Here is a 15,067-nt window from a genome sequence, read left to right on the forward strand (position 1 = left end):
TCTCAGACCAAGTTGTCAGAATGACAGTTTTTATTCCGACCTTCTTCTTCTACTTTATCTTCTTGTATTTAATCGCTGTTCTGTTGAGGATCTTCTTCAGGAGTTCGAGCGCTATGGAAAGTGTCCGCCATGTCTTCTTTGCCCACATGATTATTAACGATACTGTGTTTCTCACTTTCTCACTTTTCCTTTCTGTCCTTTACTTTTATCCCATTGCCTTTCCCATTTCATTCTGTTACCTAATAGTCACTGTGACCTCAACGACTCTGAAGGTCACGCCATACAACCTGGCAGCCTTGTCCTTGGAGCGCTACATAGCCATATGTTACCCGCTAAGACACGGAGAGTTCTGCACAGTGCACAGGTGCGGTATCGCTATTTTGGTCATGTGGATTATTGGACTCCTCCCCAACATTGCAGATTTCATGATTGTCATCTTGTCAGTTGAGAAGAATTATTTTGTACTTTATGTAAAATGCAGCCGCTTCAATCTCAAACATAACCCCGCACAGGACATAACAAAAGTTTTTGACAACGCGTTTCCTTTTTCCTTGGTCGGACTAATCATTATATTCACCTATGCCAAGATCATGATGGTGGCTGTGAGGATGAACTCCGGTAAAGCCTCAGCCTCCAAAGCTGGGAAAACCATCATACTCCACGCGTTTCAGCTCCTGCTGTGCATGACGTCTCTCGCCCATAAAATTGTGGAAATACAGTTTCCAGATAATATAGTACTGCTGTCCAACATTAATTTCTGCTTTTTCATGTGTCTTCCGAGGCTTATCAGTCCTTTGATATACGGTATAAGGGATGAGCTGTTCTCTAGTAACATGAAAAAATATTTCCTGTACAACAAGAAATCTCCAAGAGTGGATTCAAACTAAGGGCAATAGATTCTCAGAGACCTGTTATAATATTATCAGCTTGGAACATAGTGAAGGCTGCGTCTTCTTGTAATGTAAATAAAAGTTGAGAAGTCTTTGGGCTTTATTGCGAAAACTCACTTGGACATGTAAGATGTTGAGCGTACCGCTTTGGAGTCTTACTGAAGATCAAGAAATGGACATCAGGGAGAAAAGGGTTTTAGCCACAGTCTGGCCCCAGCGCTGAACCATAAAGGGCCATCAAAAGATTGAAAAAAAGTACAAATCCATACACACCTCATCACTCATCTCCCCGGCTTCTCCTCTCTTCACCGCCACCCATCCAGTCCTCACTGCATCTTCTGATCCCGGTGCTGATCAGACTCTATGTGCACGGAGGGCTACGGCGCGCGTCGTGGGCGTATGACGCCGTGACCTTCCGAGAACTTGTGTAGAACACTCCCAGGCCTCATGAAAGCTGGACGTGCCGGTTGAGTCTGAGATGCCCGGGGATTCTAGTGTGGGCAGTGAGGGATCAGAAGATGCAACACTTAGGGGGGTCGTCCATTCTGGCGCAACATCTGCTAAAACACTGGATAATCACCGTTCCCAAGACCCCACTGATCATGCAATGTTAGCGCTGCTATTTCCAGCAGGTGACGTGACGGCGGCAGATTATCAGAGGCTCCTGTTTGGCCACAGTCCTTACTATTCTGTAAGGGTCGGACAGCCATGCTTTATTGACATCTGGTGCAGAATACAGTACAGATCAATCATGTCGGCCTATTACTGATGATCGAGGACAGTACAATGCCAATAGAAAATAAAATGCCCATATGCCAGCAATAAATCCAAAACATCATAAAAGGAAATCCTTCAACATACAAAAAAAATAAAACATAACAATTAGGAAGGAACACGTTGCTCATTTTGGTCTTGACGTGGGGGAGTGCTGGAGTCAGAGGTGCCTGATTCACGAGGAGGTGTGCGCCTCGCCACTAATATTACTCTAGTCAGAGACTGGAGTAAGATTTCTGGCATATTGTAAGTCTCACCCCTGAAAGCAGTACAGTTGAAAATCCCCATAATGCCGGGATCCCCGCAGAACACTGCGCAGAGCATCACACTGCCGGTCCTGGTAGGCTGGCTGTCAGGAAACCATGATGCCTGGAGTCTGATGATACTGTCAGGGTAACTGTGCGCAGTGACCCACCAGCCCATATGACACCTGTAAGGGCAGTGCAGGTGGTCACTACACAGGTGGGATACCGCCCAGTACAACATGGAACAATAAAGGAACACCCGGAGTTACAGAAGAGGCTATATGGGGGTTATCCCCTCCTTCTGGGACATGCTCTACCAGCCTCACCCGCTACCTATCTGCGCAGGACACACTCCCAACCATTTTCATATTACTCCCAAAGAGAACTTATGACGCCCTTTATAACACCCTAAAATAGGTGCAGACCAGTGGCTTAACAGTTGCCGTAAGTATCAAAGTCTTTGAGGGACCAATGCCCCAATGTCAAGTGAACAGCCCCACAGATCAAAGTTTTGATTGCCTGCCCAGCGCTGCCTATGCAGAGCGCAGAAGTCGAGACAAGTTTGATATTGGATTTTAATAGGAAACAACTCAACTAAAGTGACAAAGCTCACACTAACTTTAAGTGAGATTTGTTGTGTTGGTTGCTGTCTATGCAGAGTGCAACAGCCGAATACAAACCCATCTCAACTCCTGCACTCTGAGATGCAATATCCGAGATGAGAGTGGCTCAGCAGCTAATGAATGAAGGCAGCATTGAATCAGGTGCACTGAAAATTCATTGTCTTTATTCCTTACTAAGGGCAGATCTTATATTTCTTATGTTTTTACTAGAGATTCAACATAACCAGTTTTGCAGAATTTTGCTAAGATATCTGTTTGTGGAGGATAAATTTGTTGCTGGTCAAAATAAATTCCCAAACCTCCAACTGCACTAAACAAAACAACTTGTCGGGGGTTGTGGGTAGCCAAACTGGGCAATTGCCCAGGGCCGCCATCCAGAAAGGGAACTCCTGCTTCTTCAGCCCCACCATGGAGTGTAGAGAAGATGTCCAGCATTGCTTACAGTGTAACGCCATGCATCCTCCACAGTCAAAGAAGAGTTAGAGAAGGAGGGGAAGGGGCCACCACACAGCAATCAGGACAGAAAGTGGCGCAGTCCTGTCTGTGCGGTGTCCCCCTCTTCATCATGTCTTTGGGTACGTGCACACGATGCAGATTTGCCTGCAGAATTTTCTGCACAGAATCTGCATCTCTTGCCACGGAAACATCAGCACGGATTTGATGCGGTTTTTATGTGGATTTTCATGCGTTTTTGAAAGCTGAATAAAAAACTATTATTGAACAAAAAAAAAGATTTGTGATGTCATTTCTTGTCCAACCTCTTCATTTACATACTCCAATGAAGAATAATGTTTATTGAGCGCCCGCTAGGGCCGTGGAGTACTAGGGCCGGGTCCAGCGGTACTTAAAGTAGTTGTCACAGTGGCAATGACCCAGTCCGTGGCCCTGGGCGTCCGGTTAAAGGGGATGAATGGAAGTGGAGAATAAAGTCTATAAAGGATAATTTGTGACGCCAACTGTGGTATTCGGCCAGGGAAGGCCGACGCTGCTTAAAGGGGTCCACTGGGGCTGATGGAGTTGCAGCAGAGTTGTTATAGCTCCCCTCAAGTAGAGCTTAGTCCCCAGGGCTACCGGTACAGTTGGTAAGAGGGATGATTGATGGTGGGGTGCAGGAATGAGGGTGCAGGAAATAATTGAAGGACACAGAGCTGCAGTTTCTTTTACCTTTTACTGATGAAATGCAGGTACAGTCCAGGGTACAGGCAACAGGCGATGTGGTCCGGGCAGCCTGGAAACAACTTGGGATTCACTTAGCCAGGTGGGTTCGGAGGCCTTCCTTCTGCGCCACATATCTGACCCTCGCTGCCCGATGCTCTACACAAGTCCTCTCAGTGTCTGTACTTCCAACCCGTATGGCTGACAGCCTGAGCTTGTCTTGGACACTGCCTTCTCATGGGAGCCCCAGGCTCCTGACCTGCTGTGTTGCCTCTGGATGTCAGGTGGGGCCTGGAGACTTGGAATCTCCTGCCCTCCGGATTCGGTGGCTGAATATGAAATCTTCTCACCATCACGGACCCTGGTGTCCGGTCTCTGCGCTTTATCTTGGGGTGAACCCAATCACAGCTCCAGACCCCAGGCTCCTATCTTTTGCTTCCTTTCCCTTCAGTGTCTCACACTAAACTCACTAACCCCATCTCCAGACCAGAACTTATAGGGAAGCTACCCTGAAACCAGGATTAGAGCTCCCCCTTCTGGTCTGGAGTTAGGAAGGTGTTGTGTGTTTGTATTACCTGATTAGGAAATCCCTTCTTGTGTCCAGGCATGATATCTGTCATGGTTCTCAATGGCAAGAGAACATAGAAGAGCATAAATAAGGACTAGCTCTTGGAAGATGGAATCTCGAGCTGACCGTGAGCTAAACCTACCGCACAACTAACAGTGGCCGGGTAGCGTGCCTACGTTTTACCCCTAGACGCCCAGCGCCAGCCGGAGGACTAAATAACCCTAGCAGAGGAAAATACAGACCTGGCTTACCTCTAGAGAAATTTCCCCAAAAGGCAGACAGAAGCCCCCACATATATTGACGGTGATTTCAGAGGAAATTGACATACGTAGTATGAAGATAGGTTTAGCAAATGGAGGTCCGCTTACTAGATAGTAGGAAAACAGAAAAGGGAACTTCACGGTCAGCTGAAAACCCTTTCAAAATACCATCCTGAAATTACTTTAAAGACTCTAATATCAATTCATGACACCAGAGTGGCAATTTCAGCTCACAAGAGCTTCCAGCCACAGAAATAATCAAACACTGAGGACTGGAACAAAAATGCAAAACAAACTTAGGACTAAAAGTCCAACTTAGCTGATAGTTGACTAGGAGCAGGAACATGCAACAGAAAGGCTTCTGGTTACATTGATGGCCGGCATAGGAGTGACTGAGGAGCAAGGCTAAATAGAAAACTCCCACATCCTGATGGAAACAGGTGAAGCACACAAGTTCAGTACCACCAGAGACCACCGGGGGAGCCCAAAAACCAAATTCACAACAGATATCACCCCTCCCTATGAAGAAGGCAATGCCAATGTGGCAACCAGACACCTGGGGTGGCACATTCCCCCCTAGTACAATTCAGTACTCCCGGACTGAGGAAACATAAAGAAAACATGTTAACAGGTGAACAATTATTAAAGGGTTACAAGGTTTCAAAAATATAAAAATTTACAAAAACCAAGCTGGTTTTCAGGTTGGTCTTCAGTCTCTGCTGCTTCAGGTGCAGTTGGTTTGGGAAAGATCAGGACAGGTACTATGATGGCTTGATTTACCTGTTTCTATGACTGGGGAAAGTCTCCAAGAATGGTATGGATTTTCTTTTCCTTCTCTTCTATGGGTTGAGGGGTATCTTGGTCTTTCTCTCTGTCTCTAAGTTGGTCAGGCCATACCTTCAGATGATCTCTTGATACTGCTTTTGAGGTCTCTCCTCCATCTTGACTGATGAGGCACACTTTGGTGTTATCAAAGTTTGAAGGCATGACGGTGTATGGTTCTGCCTCCCACTGATCATCTAGTTTGTGAATTCTTCTTTTTCTTTTTAGAACTTGTTCTCCAGGTGATAAAGGAACTGCAGGGGCATGCTGATTATAGTTCCTCTCCTGCCTCTGTCTTGCTTGGTACAAGCTTCTTTCCACTTTGCGGTATTGCTGCTGCTGCTCTGTATCCCAGTCTGCATTTGGTGATGTGCCAGGCTGGAATTCAGTTGGTGGAATTTACCGGGATATGGTTGTATAGATCTACAAAGTCCAGTAATTTCTCTTGCCATTGGTTTCTCTCTTCCAGGGGCAAGGTCTTCAACAAGTCAATTACCACCTGGTTCATTTTCTCACACATGTCAATTGTCTGTGGATGATATGGCGTTGTGTGATTTTCTTGCATCCGTACAGGTTACAGAACTCCTGGAACACTTCTGCCTCAAAGGCTGGGCCTTGGTCAAGGAGCACCTTTTCAGGGTATCCATGTGGTCGACAAAAGTGTTGTTGAAATGCCTTGGCTGCCCTCTTTGCTGTTTGGTCCTTGATGGGCACAGCTACCAGGAACCTTGAGTAATGGTCCACTATGGTCAGGGCGTAGACATAGCCTGAATGGCTTGGGGTCAGCTTCACGTGGTCCAAGGCTACCAGTTCAAGCAGCTGTTTGGTGACCATGGGCTGTAGGGGAGCCCTCTGGCTGTTACGGTCTTTCCTGTGCAGCTTGCAGGGGCCACATTCTCGGCACCATGTCTCAATGGCTATCCTCATGCCAATCCAGTAGAATCTTTCACGAAGTAGAACCTCCAACATCTTCCATCTGAAGTGTCCTGCTCCATCGTGGTACACTTCCAAGACCATTGGCACATCTCACCTAGGGACCACCACCTGCCAGACCAGTTCGTGAGTGCATTGGTCGATGTTCCTCCGACACAGCTTACCCTCATAGATGAACAGCTTGCCCTTCTCCTTCCACAATTTTTGTGTCTATTGTGGAGCATCTGGACCACGGTGTGAATCAGCTTGTGTCAGTAGCTCCTTTACTAGGCGGACTGCTGGATCACTATCCTGCGTTTCTGCCCATCTGTGGTGGGGCAATGGGTTCAGTGTGGCTTCTCGCCTGTCATTGCGCTGGCTCCTCACACAATGGGAGTACTGGGCCTCCGGGGCGGTGGAAGGCTGGTAACTTGATCTCTTTGAGTGCTTCCGGATCTTCTTCCTCTTCTGGTAAATTGGGCATCCTCAACATTGAATCAGCATTACTGTTCTTATGCCCTGCTTTTTACTTGATGGTAAACTCGTAGTTAGACAAACGGGTTATCCATCGCTGTTCCAATGCACCTAGCTTTGCCGTTTCCAGGTGAGTCAGCGGTGAATTTTACTGAAGCTAGGTAGTGCTTGAAGCCCAGACTATGGTGAGAAACTCCAACTTAAAGGAACTATAGTTGTTGGGGTTCCTTTCGGTGGGATGAAGCTTCCTGCTGGTGTAGGCAATCACTTTCTCTCTGCCTTTCTGCACCTGGGACAGCACTGCTCCGAAACCCATGTTGCTGGCATCTGTGTAGAGTATAAACGGTTGGTCATAGTCAGAATAGGCCAGGACTTCATCTCCCATGAGAGCCAACTTCAAACGGGTGAAGGATTCTTCCAACCTGTCATTCCACTCGAACGGAGGAGTCTTGCTCTTGGCCTTCTTAGATTGGCACACTAGCAAGTCTTGCAGGGGTGCGGCTAGCTTGGTAAAGTCCTTGATGAATCTTTGGTATTAGACTACCAACCTGAGGAACTGCCATACATCATGAATGTTGCTGGGTTTTGGCCACACCGGTGCCACACCTTAGTCGCTTACCACGTGACCTAGGTACTGGACCTTGGGCTTCAGCAGGTGGCATTTGGACGGCTTCACCTTCAGGCCAAAGTTGGACAGGGCTTCAAACACCTCAGCCAGGTGCTTCAAATGGTCTTCTTAGGTTTTGGAGAATACGATGAAGTCATCCAGGTACAGCAGAACAGTCTTAAAGTTCTTGTGCCCGAGGCAACACTCCATCATCCTCTTAGACGTCCCTGGTGCATTGCACAGCCCGAATAGCATGTAGTTGAACTCGGAAAGACCCATTGGTGTTGTGAAGGCAGTCTTCTCTTTATCTGACTCTGCCACGGGAAGCTGCCAATACCCACTGGTGAGATTTAAGGTGGGGAAATAGTTAGCGGATCTCAGTGCCGCTAACGGCTCCTCAATTCTAGGTAATAGGTAGGCATTCTTGTGTGTAATGCTGTTGATTCACCTGTAGTCAATGCTGTTGATTCACCTGTAGTCAACACACGTTCTCATGGTACCATCTTTTTTTCTAACGAGGACTAATGGAGCTGCCCAGGGGCTACAACTATCTTTGACCAGACCAGTCTCCTTCATCTCCTGTAACATATCTTTGGCACAATGATAGTGAGCGGGGGTTACAGGCTGGTACCTTTCTTTAATGGGTGTATGTTCTCCAGTGGGGATATGGTGTTGAACCCCTTTTACCTGCCCAAAGTCTAGTGGGTGTTTGTTGAATACCCGCTCATACTCCTGGACCACTCGGTAAGCCCCATGCTTTTGGTGCAAAGGAGTGGAGTCAATGCCTACGTGCAGTTTCTGACACCAATCCTCCAGCTGTCCTGCAGAGCCATTGTCCTCCTCCTGGTTGGGACGGGACCAAGATCTCTGCTGTTTGTATGGCATTGTTACTGACAGTTAACAGTTTAGCAATGGTGGCATATCTGGATAAATGGACCTCTTTTCCCCCACAATTCAGGATGTGTATCGGTACCCTCCCCTTGCAGACATCAACTACCCCTTTGGCTGTCAGGATGGTCGGCCTACAATCAGAATACACAGGTTCTACCAGGGCCTGGTATCTATCTATCAATCACCGATCCATTATCTACCTATCTATCTAACTAGTATGTTTCTATTATCTATTTATCTATTATCTATCTATTTATTATCTATTATCTACCTTTTATCTATCTTTCTATCTATTTTCTGTGCTTATACTGCGGATCTCCTCACAATTCCATAAGGATAAATCAAGGTTCAACATCTGTAAGGCTGAAGTCTCTTGTGGGTTATTACTTCCATGATGTTCAGAAACAGAATTTTGATGTCAAAACCAATCTCTGACATTACTCATCCTTTGGAATACATCAGGGGCTGAGAAGCAGATATATAGAGCTCAGCCCCTCCATTGTCCCGTATCCTTCTCACTATATAGATTATGCAGCTTGTTGATGTAAATGGAAACACTTACATAATCCTCGTACAGTAAGTAGTAGAAACTGATAATGGGGTAGCTAGAACCATTCCAGTAGGTCTTTAGAAACCTGTGATGCCCAGAGGCAAAACCCAGATATATGGGTGCAGAGGTAACAATAGCACCAGGAACCATATTTAGGGTATGGGGGACAAATACTATGAGTTTTGATGGTACTTTATGAGTGTCACTTTATGCTGTATATAATGTGATGTCTGTTAGACTTGCTGCATGGTAAACGATGGTTGAGGGAGGTTAGCCTGCAGCCAGAGCTACATTCTGGAGGTTTCATAGCTGAAATTTCCCTTCAAATTCATTTTTTTTCACATGTGCAGAATGTGATTTCAGTTGTAGGAAGTGTCATCTTAAAAAGGCATGGTGCAATTACCTGCCCCTTGTATTTTAGTAATAATTTGGGGGGATCCTTTGCCAGAAATCTAATGTGTATAGATACTTTCAGTCACTAGAAGAAGAATTCCTCACTAGGACTCTAATATCTCTAGAGTCCATTTGGTTGCCTACAAGTTGTCCTACTCTGATGACTTTCATGAATTTCAATGAGAAAAGCAATGTAGCAAACTTTCTGCAACTTGAGGACCATCAATTTAGGTCTGATAACTATTGCCTAACTGTTGCTTGTGCTTTAGGTTATGACTGTCCTTTTTCTTTAGCATGAGGACTTCAACCAGAAGATTTTCTGTTACTATTCTGATAATGGTCAACTTCACTGAGGTCAGCAACAAGACGAACAATCAAACTGTAGAAATCGTGAGGAGTACCCTGCTTGCCTTAGTGCTCCTGTCCTTCTGTGTCTTCATCTACTTTGTGACAATCATCTTGTACGTCTTCTTCACCACTCCTCATGTTCGGGAGAATGCTCGCTACATCCTGTTTGTCCACATGCTCATAAACGATACCTTGCTACTTTCTGTGTTGATATTCGTCTCTCTTGTAGCTATATTTGATGTGTACATCCCTGTGCCGATATGTTATGCCCTCGTCATGTACTCCACAAGTTCATTTAAGGTGACAGCCTACAACTTGGCCATCATGTCCTTTGAACGTTACTTTGCCATTTGCTATCCGTTAAGACATGCACAAGTCTGCACCATGCAGAGGTCTCTTTTGGTCATTGGAGTCATGTGGCTTCTGAGTAGCACTCCTCTGGTGCCTGACTTTATCGCCATGTGTTATTCAATGCCAAAGAATTTCTTCTCCACCAGCTTGATATGTCAGTGGTCAACATTTGCAATGAACAGTTTTCAATTAACCCTAAGGTCATTGATGGAGATCACCACCTTCATCTTGGTGGGATTGGTCATCCTTTACACCTATGTGAAAGTTATGGTGGTGGCTCGGAAGATTGGATCTGGGAGGTCTTCTGCTTTTAAGGCAGAGAAAACTGTTCTTCTTCACGCCTTCCAGCTCGGACTCTGTATGATGTATTTTTCATATTCCTTCACTGATGCTTACTTGAGGAAATATTTCTATTTTATACCAATAACCAACTTTTTCTTATTCATGTGCATCCCCAGATATATCAGTCCTTTGATTTATGGTGTAAGGGATGAAGTGTTCCGAAAATATATAAGGAAGATGAACTTCTTTGTATAGTTGGATGGATGTCACTAAATAAGGCCAAACTTTACAACTTTTTGCAAAATGGGTGCAGCCCAAAAGGATGGTTGGACAATATTTATTAGGTAGACTAGGAATGAAAGGACCCATATCTACTTGCCCACTATCAGGTATAATACAACACATATTATAATAAATTTGTCCCAATCACCCAATTTAATTTTTTTTACTTAAAAAATATGTTTTAGTAGAGGTGGGCCAAATCTTGGGTAGGTTGGCAGTATGTATAGTATTCATCTTTTGGTTCTACTTTAGTTCAGGCATTGGTGGGCAGATCCTACTCCTGTAAACAAGCAGTATCCAGTGTAGAATGCCTTTTCACTCCATGAGAAGTTGAAAAATACATTTTGCTTTGATCCCGATATGACTATTGTAGATGGGAGCCAACAGAGGACCCTCCAACTATGAAAAACACGTGACCAGTACTATTATTATCATACAGCCAAAGCTCACCGGAGGATTTTCAGGTATTCTTGTTTGGTCCTGAGAAGCCACATTCGAGATATCTGTGAACAATACTCCAATCTTAGAGACTGATATTCTGTGTTTCCATTTCTAAGAACCAAGTAAAACTGTAAAAGTGAAAACAAAAAAACATGAAAAACTTAAAAAAAAAAAAATTGAAAAATCTTGTGGAATGTAAAAATTTGTGAAACTCAAAAATTTGTAAAATTTCAATAATTTGAAATTTTTAATAATAATGAAAACATTATTAATGTTTGAATAATTCAATCTTATGGATAGAATTGAGCAAAATGATTTGTACTGCCCATATTCGGTGTTGAGTCCTCCAAGGAAGTCAGGCCAGGAGGGGCAGTGTTCACTTCTGTATCCGATGTGTTCAGCCCTGTATCTGGATTTTGCGACGTCTTTATGTCTTACTCTATGAGATGCCTGGGATGCTGGCCCCAGGAATGCAGTCTGCCCCGGAGTAACTCCTCAGTAGACTGGAAGCCAGATTAGGGGAGAGCGAATCTTTTGCTCAACTCTAGTTGTAGATCATTATAGTCTCCAGAGACAAATAAGAAAACAGGGAACTGCATACAGATTTGTGTGTATAGAATAAAATGTTGTTATTCTGCTTTATCGAAGGCTTCCACAAATACCACAAAACTTTTATTATCATCTAATGAGAATGAGAGGACTCTGCTCATCTTGCCACAGTCTGTACAGACAAACTGACTGAGTGAGCTACAGAAAACGAAAAGCATCAGCCTTACGTGAAACCAGAGTGTAATCTATAGTATTATTTTCTATGAGGATAATAAAGAAAAAAAAGATCAACATTGTCATACTTAAAGGGGTTGTCCTACTTGCTTCCTTTTCTAGTACAGGGTCAAGAGAGAAAAAGCTGATTACATGGTGTTCCTAATACACAGCGACAATCTGGGTAACGCTCAACATTTGACCCTTCTTCCAATAGCACCACCAAAAGAGAAATGAAGCGTTACTCATGTATCATGGACTCTGTGATGTATAGATGTGCAGCGTACTCTAAGGAGGGTGAGAACATGACTGTGCGACACTGGGGAAGCCATATGAGGAATAGAAAGGCGCCTTATAACTCTACATCCTGAGTACCGTGCTGTACCTACAAGACATTGTATTCTGTAGCGTTGTGCCTAGCAAAGATGCAACCAAAAGCTTATCTTCCCTGATTCAGCACCTGAACTGGTCCCGCAACCTACCAAATGCATATAATACACGTGCCTTCTATATGCCAGAAGGGCTTGTGGGTACCATGGAACACCAGGGCTCAGGTACAAATGCTAGAATTCCCTATCCTGCCCTTATTCGATGACCAGACTATGGACATTTGTTTTGGATCGGCCCAGAATCGGTCTGTTTTGAGGTTTTATGCTATTTTAGTAGATTGTCCCTTTTGCATTTTCTGCATGCTCAACATTGTGATTTATGATGTTGTTCCTTTAGTCATTGCCACAATCCTCTTGATCCTCCATGATTCGGCTTTTGTATGTACTGAACGACGTTATTGGTCCACTAGTTGGCCCCAGTGACATACCGAACAGCAGGCCTATGACGGCTTTATTAAATTTATTGGCTGCATGGAGCACAATCTTCCCAGAAGAAGGGGCAAGCACTTTCCTTTTATTCTGCAAGAATTTTCAACTATTTTACAGAAGTAGAATAACGGGGGGGGGGGGGGGGGGATATATCCTTTACAAAAACAGAGAAGATGCTCCAAGATCACTTTGTATTAGGCCTCATAAGCCAGTAACTGTAGAGGATCAGGTTAGCGTAGAAGAGTCACAAGTTATAACCTGACTTAATGTTATACCACACGCTGAAGTAAGCCATTGTAACGGGGCTCAGGGTGGTAGCTGCAGGTGAGGTACTCGTCTTCTGCGCCCCGACCCACTAGAGAAAAACGGGGTCTTACGTTAGTGTGTGTGTGTGTGCATGCGTGCGTATGTGTGTGGACATGTTACCATAATGGACACCTCCTAGCTCTTCTTGGTCTTCCATGCATTGCACGGCTCCGCTCCTCTTTACAGACACTCTGTAAAGACACTCAGGAGATGCAGATGCCTTTCTCTTGGTTTCAATACAGTGAAATGTTTTCAATTAACATTTTTCAGTGGTATAGTTGGTGAACTGCAGAACAGGTTAGAGCATTTCAACCATTCTAAATATAGAGACAATTTAGCTGAGCTCTTTCAGTAACCATTATCCTTTATGACATTTTTCGTGATCTGCGTACCTACAGATGGGCGAACCCAAACAGTAAAGTTCGGCGTTCATACCGAACACCTACTGTTCGGTCACAAACACCGAACACGGACTTCGCCAGGAAGTGAAACTGTTCAGGTTCGGCCCCCCAAACATTTTGTCGCCCTTTCATGGCAAACACCATTTCTGATCGGCAGCAAAATCATCACCGCCAGTAAGACAGCCGCGGTTCTCACGCTGTCAAAAGACAGCTTGAGCGCACAGCAGTGATCAGGGGTATAAACTTCACCTCCGGTCACTGGTGTCAGCTGATGGGACTACTGCTCCCAACCAACTGCCGCCGGCTCCTGCACTGTAAATAAGTAATTAGAAAAAAGAACAGTGTGGATTCCCCTGTATTTTTGATAACCAGCCAGGCAAAACTCACAGCTGGAGCTGCAAATCTCAGCTCTTAGCTTCAGCAAGGCTGGTTATCAAGAATAGAGGGATCCCCATGCCATATCTTTTTAATTATTTAAATAAATAATTAAAAAAAACAATGTGGTATATCCTCCATTTTGAAAACCAGCCTTGCTAAAGCAGACAGCTGGGGGCTGATATTCTCAGGCTGGTAAGAGGCCATGGATATTGCCCTCTCTGGCCTAAAAATTGCAGCCCACAGCTAGAAAAGACACATCTGTTAGAAATGTCAAGTAGAATTCATATTTGTGGGGTTGATGTCACCTTTGTATTGTCCGGTGACATAAAGCTGATGGATTAGTAATGGAGAGGCGTCTATAAGACACCTATACATTACTAATCCTATATATCTATGGTAAATAAAGACACAGCCAGAATAAAGTATTTATTTGAAATAAAACAAAACACGCTTTTACTTTTTTATTTAAAAATAACAGTTATGCTCACCTAATGCCTATTCTACTGAATCCCTCGTCTCCTGTAATAAAACAAAAATAAAAAACAACCATACCCTTCACCTGTCCTTCGTTCTGTCCCACATAATCCATGTCTGGAGATAAACAGCTTTCAACCTGGATGGTGCCAAGATTTGACCATCCAGGCTGAGAACCACTGGTGACTGAGCTGCGGCGAGCGCAGCATCAGTGACTAACAGTGACATAACTGAGGTTACCGCAGGTCACTGAGGCTGCGTTCTCAACCGGTCTGAACTGTGGTGGCCTCGGTAAGATGCCCACTAGCACCGTGAGAAAATCTCATGGTCAAGAAGCGAGTTCATCGTAGTTCACGAGGAGAATTTCACTGTGGTGGATTTGAACTGTGGTGAACTCACCTCTGCACCATGAGACTTTCTCACGATACTAGCAGGGATCTTACCAAGGTCACAGCAGTTCAGCCCGGTTGGGAATGCAGTCTGTTTTCTGACAGGAGACGAGGGATTCAGTGGAAGTAGGCGTTACGTGAGTATAACTGTGTTTGTTATTTTTAAATAGAAAAGTAAAACTATGTGTTAAGTGTCAAGGTCCCACCACAGCCCAGGGGGAATCTCGAACCACCTCTGCTGCGGTCTCCCATTCTCCTCCTGCCGCAGTGGAGCCTGCTCAGCAGAGACATTGGTCCCAGCACCTGGCTCAGGCAGATGCTGTGCGTTTGGTTACTGCTGCTCCTCCAGGTTCAGCCATAGTAACCAGCACTGTTCAGCGGTAAGCTGAGTTGTTGACTGTTGATGGACTAATCTAGCGCCAGACAGTGCTTTTCAAGCACAAGACCACGATCCTTACAGCATCTATCCAGCAGCGACCGGCAGTGCGGCGCCATGCGCAATCAGTGCGCTTTCCTGGCCCTAGACAGGGTGGTTAGTGGCGTTCGCCAGTGCGGCGATGTACGCACTCTTGTGTGGTAAATATTAGTTAGTTTTCCCCTGGCACCACGGTTGTGGCACCGAGCACTAGTGGTCTAGAGAGACTCTTCCCCCTGTCCTTGGGGCAGAGTTC

The 15,067-nt window shown here is 45.0% G+C and overlaps 1 protein-coding gene across 1 annotated transcript; it reads left to right on the forward strand.

Annotated features, from left to right (window-relative positions):
• Positions 1 to 9,500: 9,500 nt before the first annotated feature.
• On the forward strand, positions 9,501 to 10,400 carry LOC143786199 (odorant receptor 131-2-like). The gene has a single exon (XM_077275487.1). It carries the CDS (start codon positions 9,501 to 9,503, stop codon positions 10,398 to 10,400), a length of 900 nt encoding a protein of 299 aa, XP_077131602.1.
• The last annotated feature ends 4,667 nt before the right edge of the window (positions 10,401 to 15,067 follow it).

Source organism: Ranitomeya variabilis, chromosome 7 (genome assembly GCF_051348905.1).
Source record: "Ranitomeya variabilis isolate aRanVar5 chromosome 7, aRanVar5.hap1, whole genome shotgun sequence".
In the NCBI taxonomy this organism is placed as follows: Eukaryota; Metazoa; Chordata; class Amphibia; order Anura; family Dendrobatidae; genus Ranitomeya; species Ranitomeya variabilis.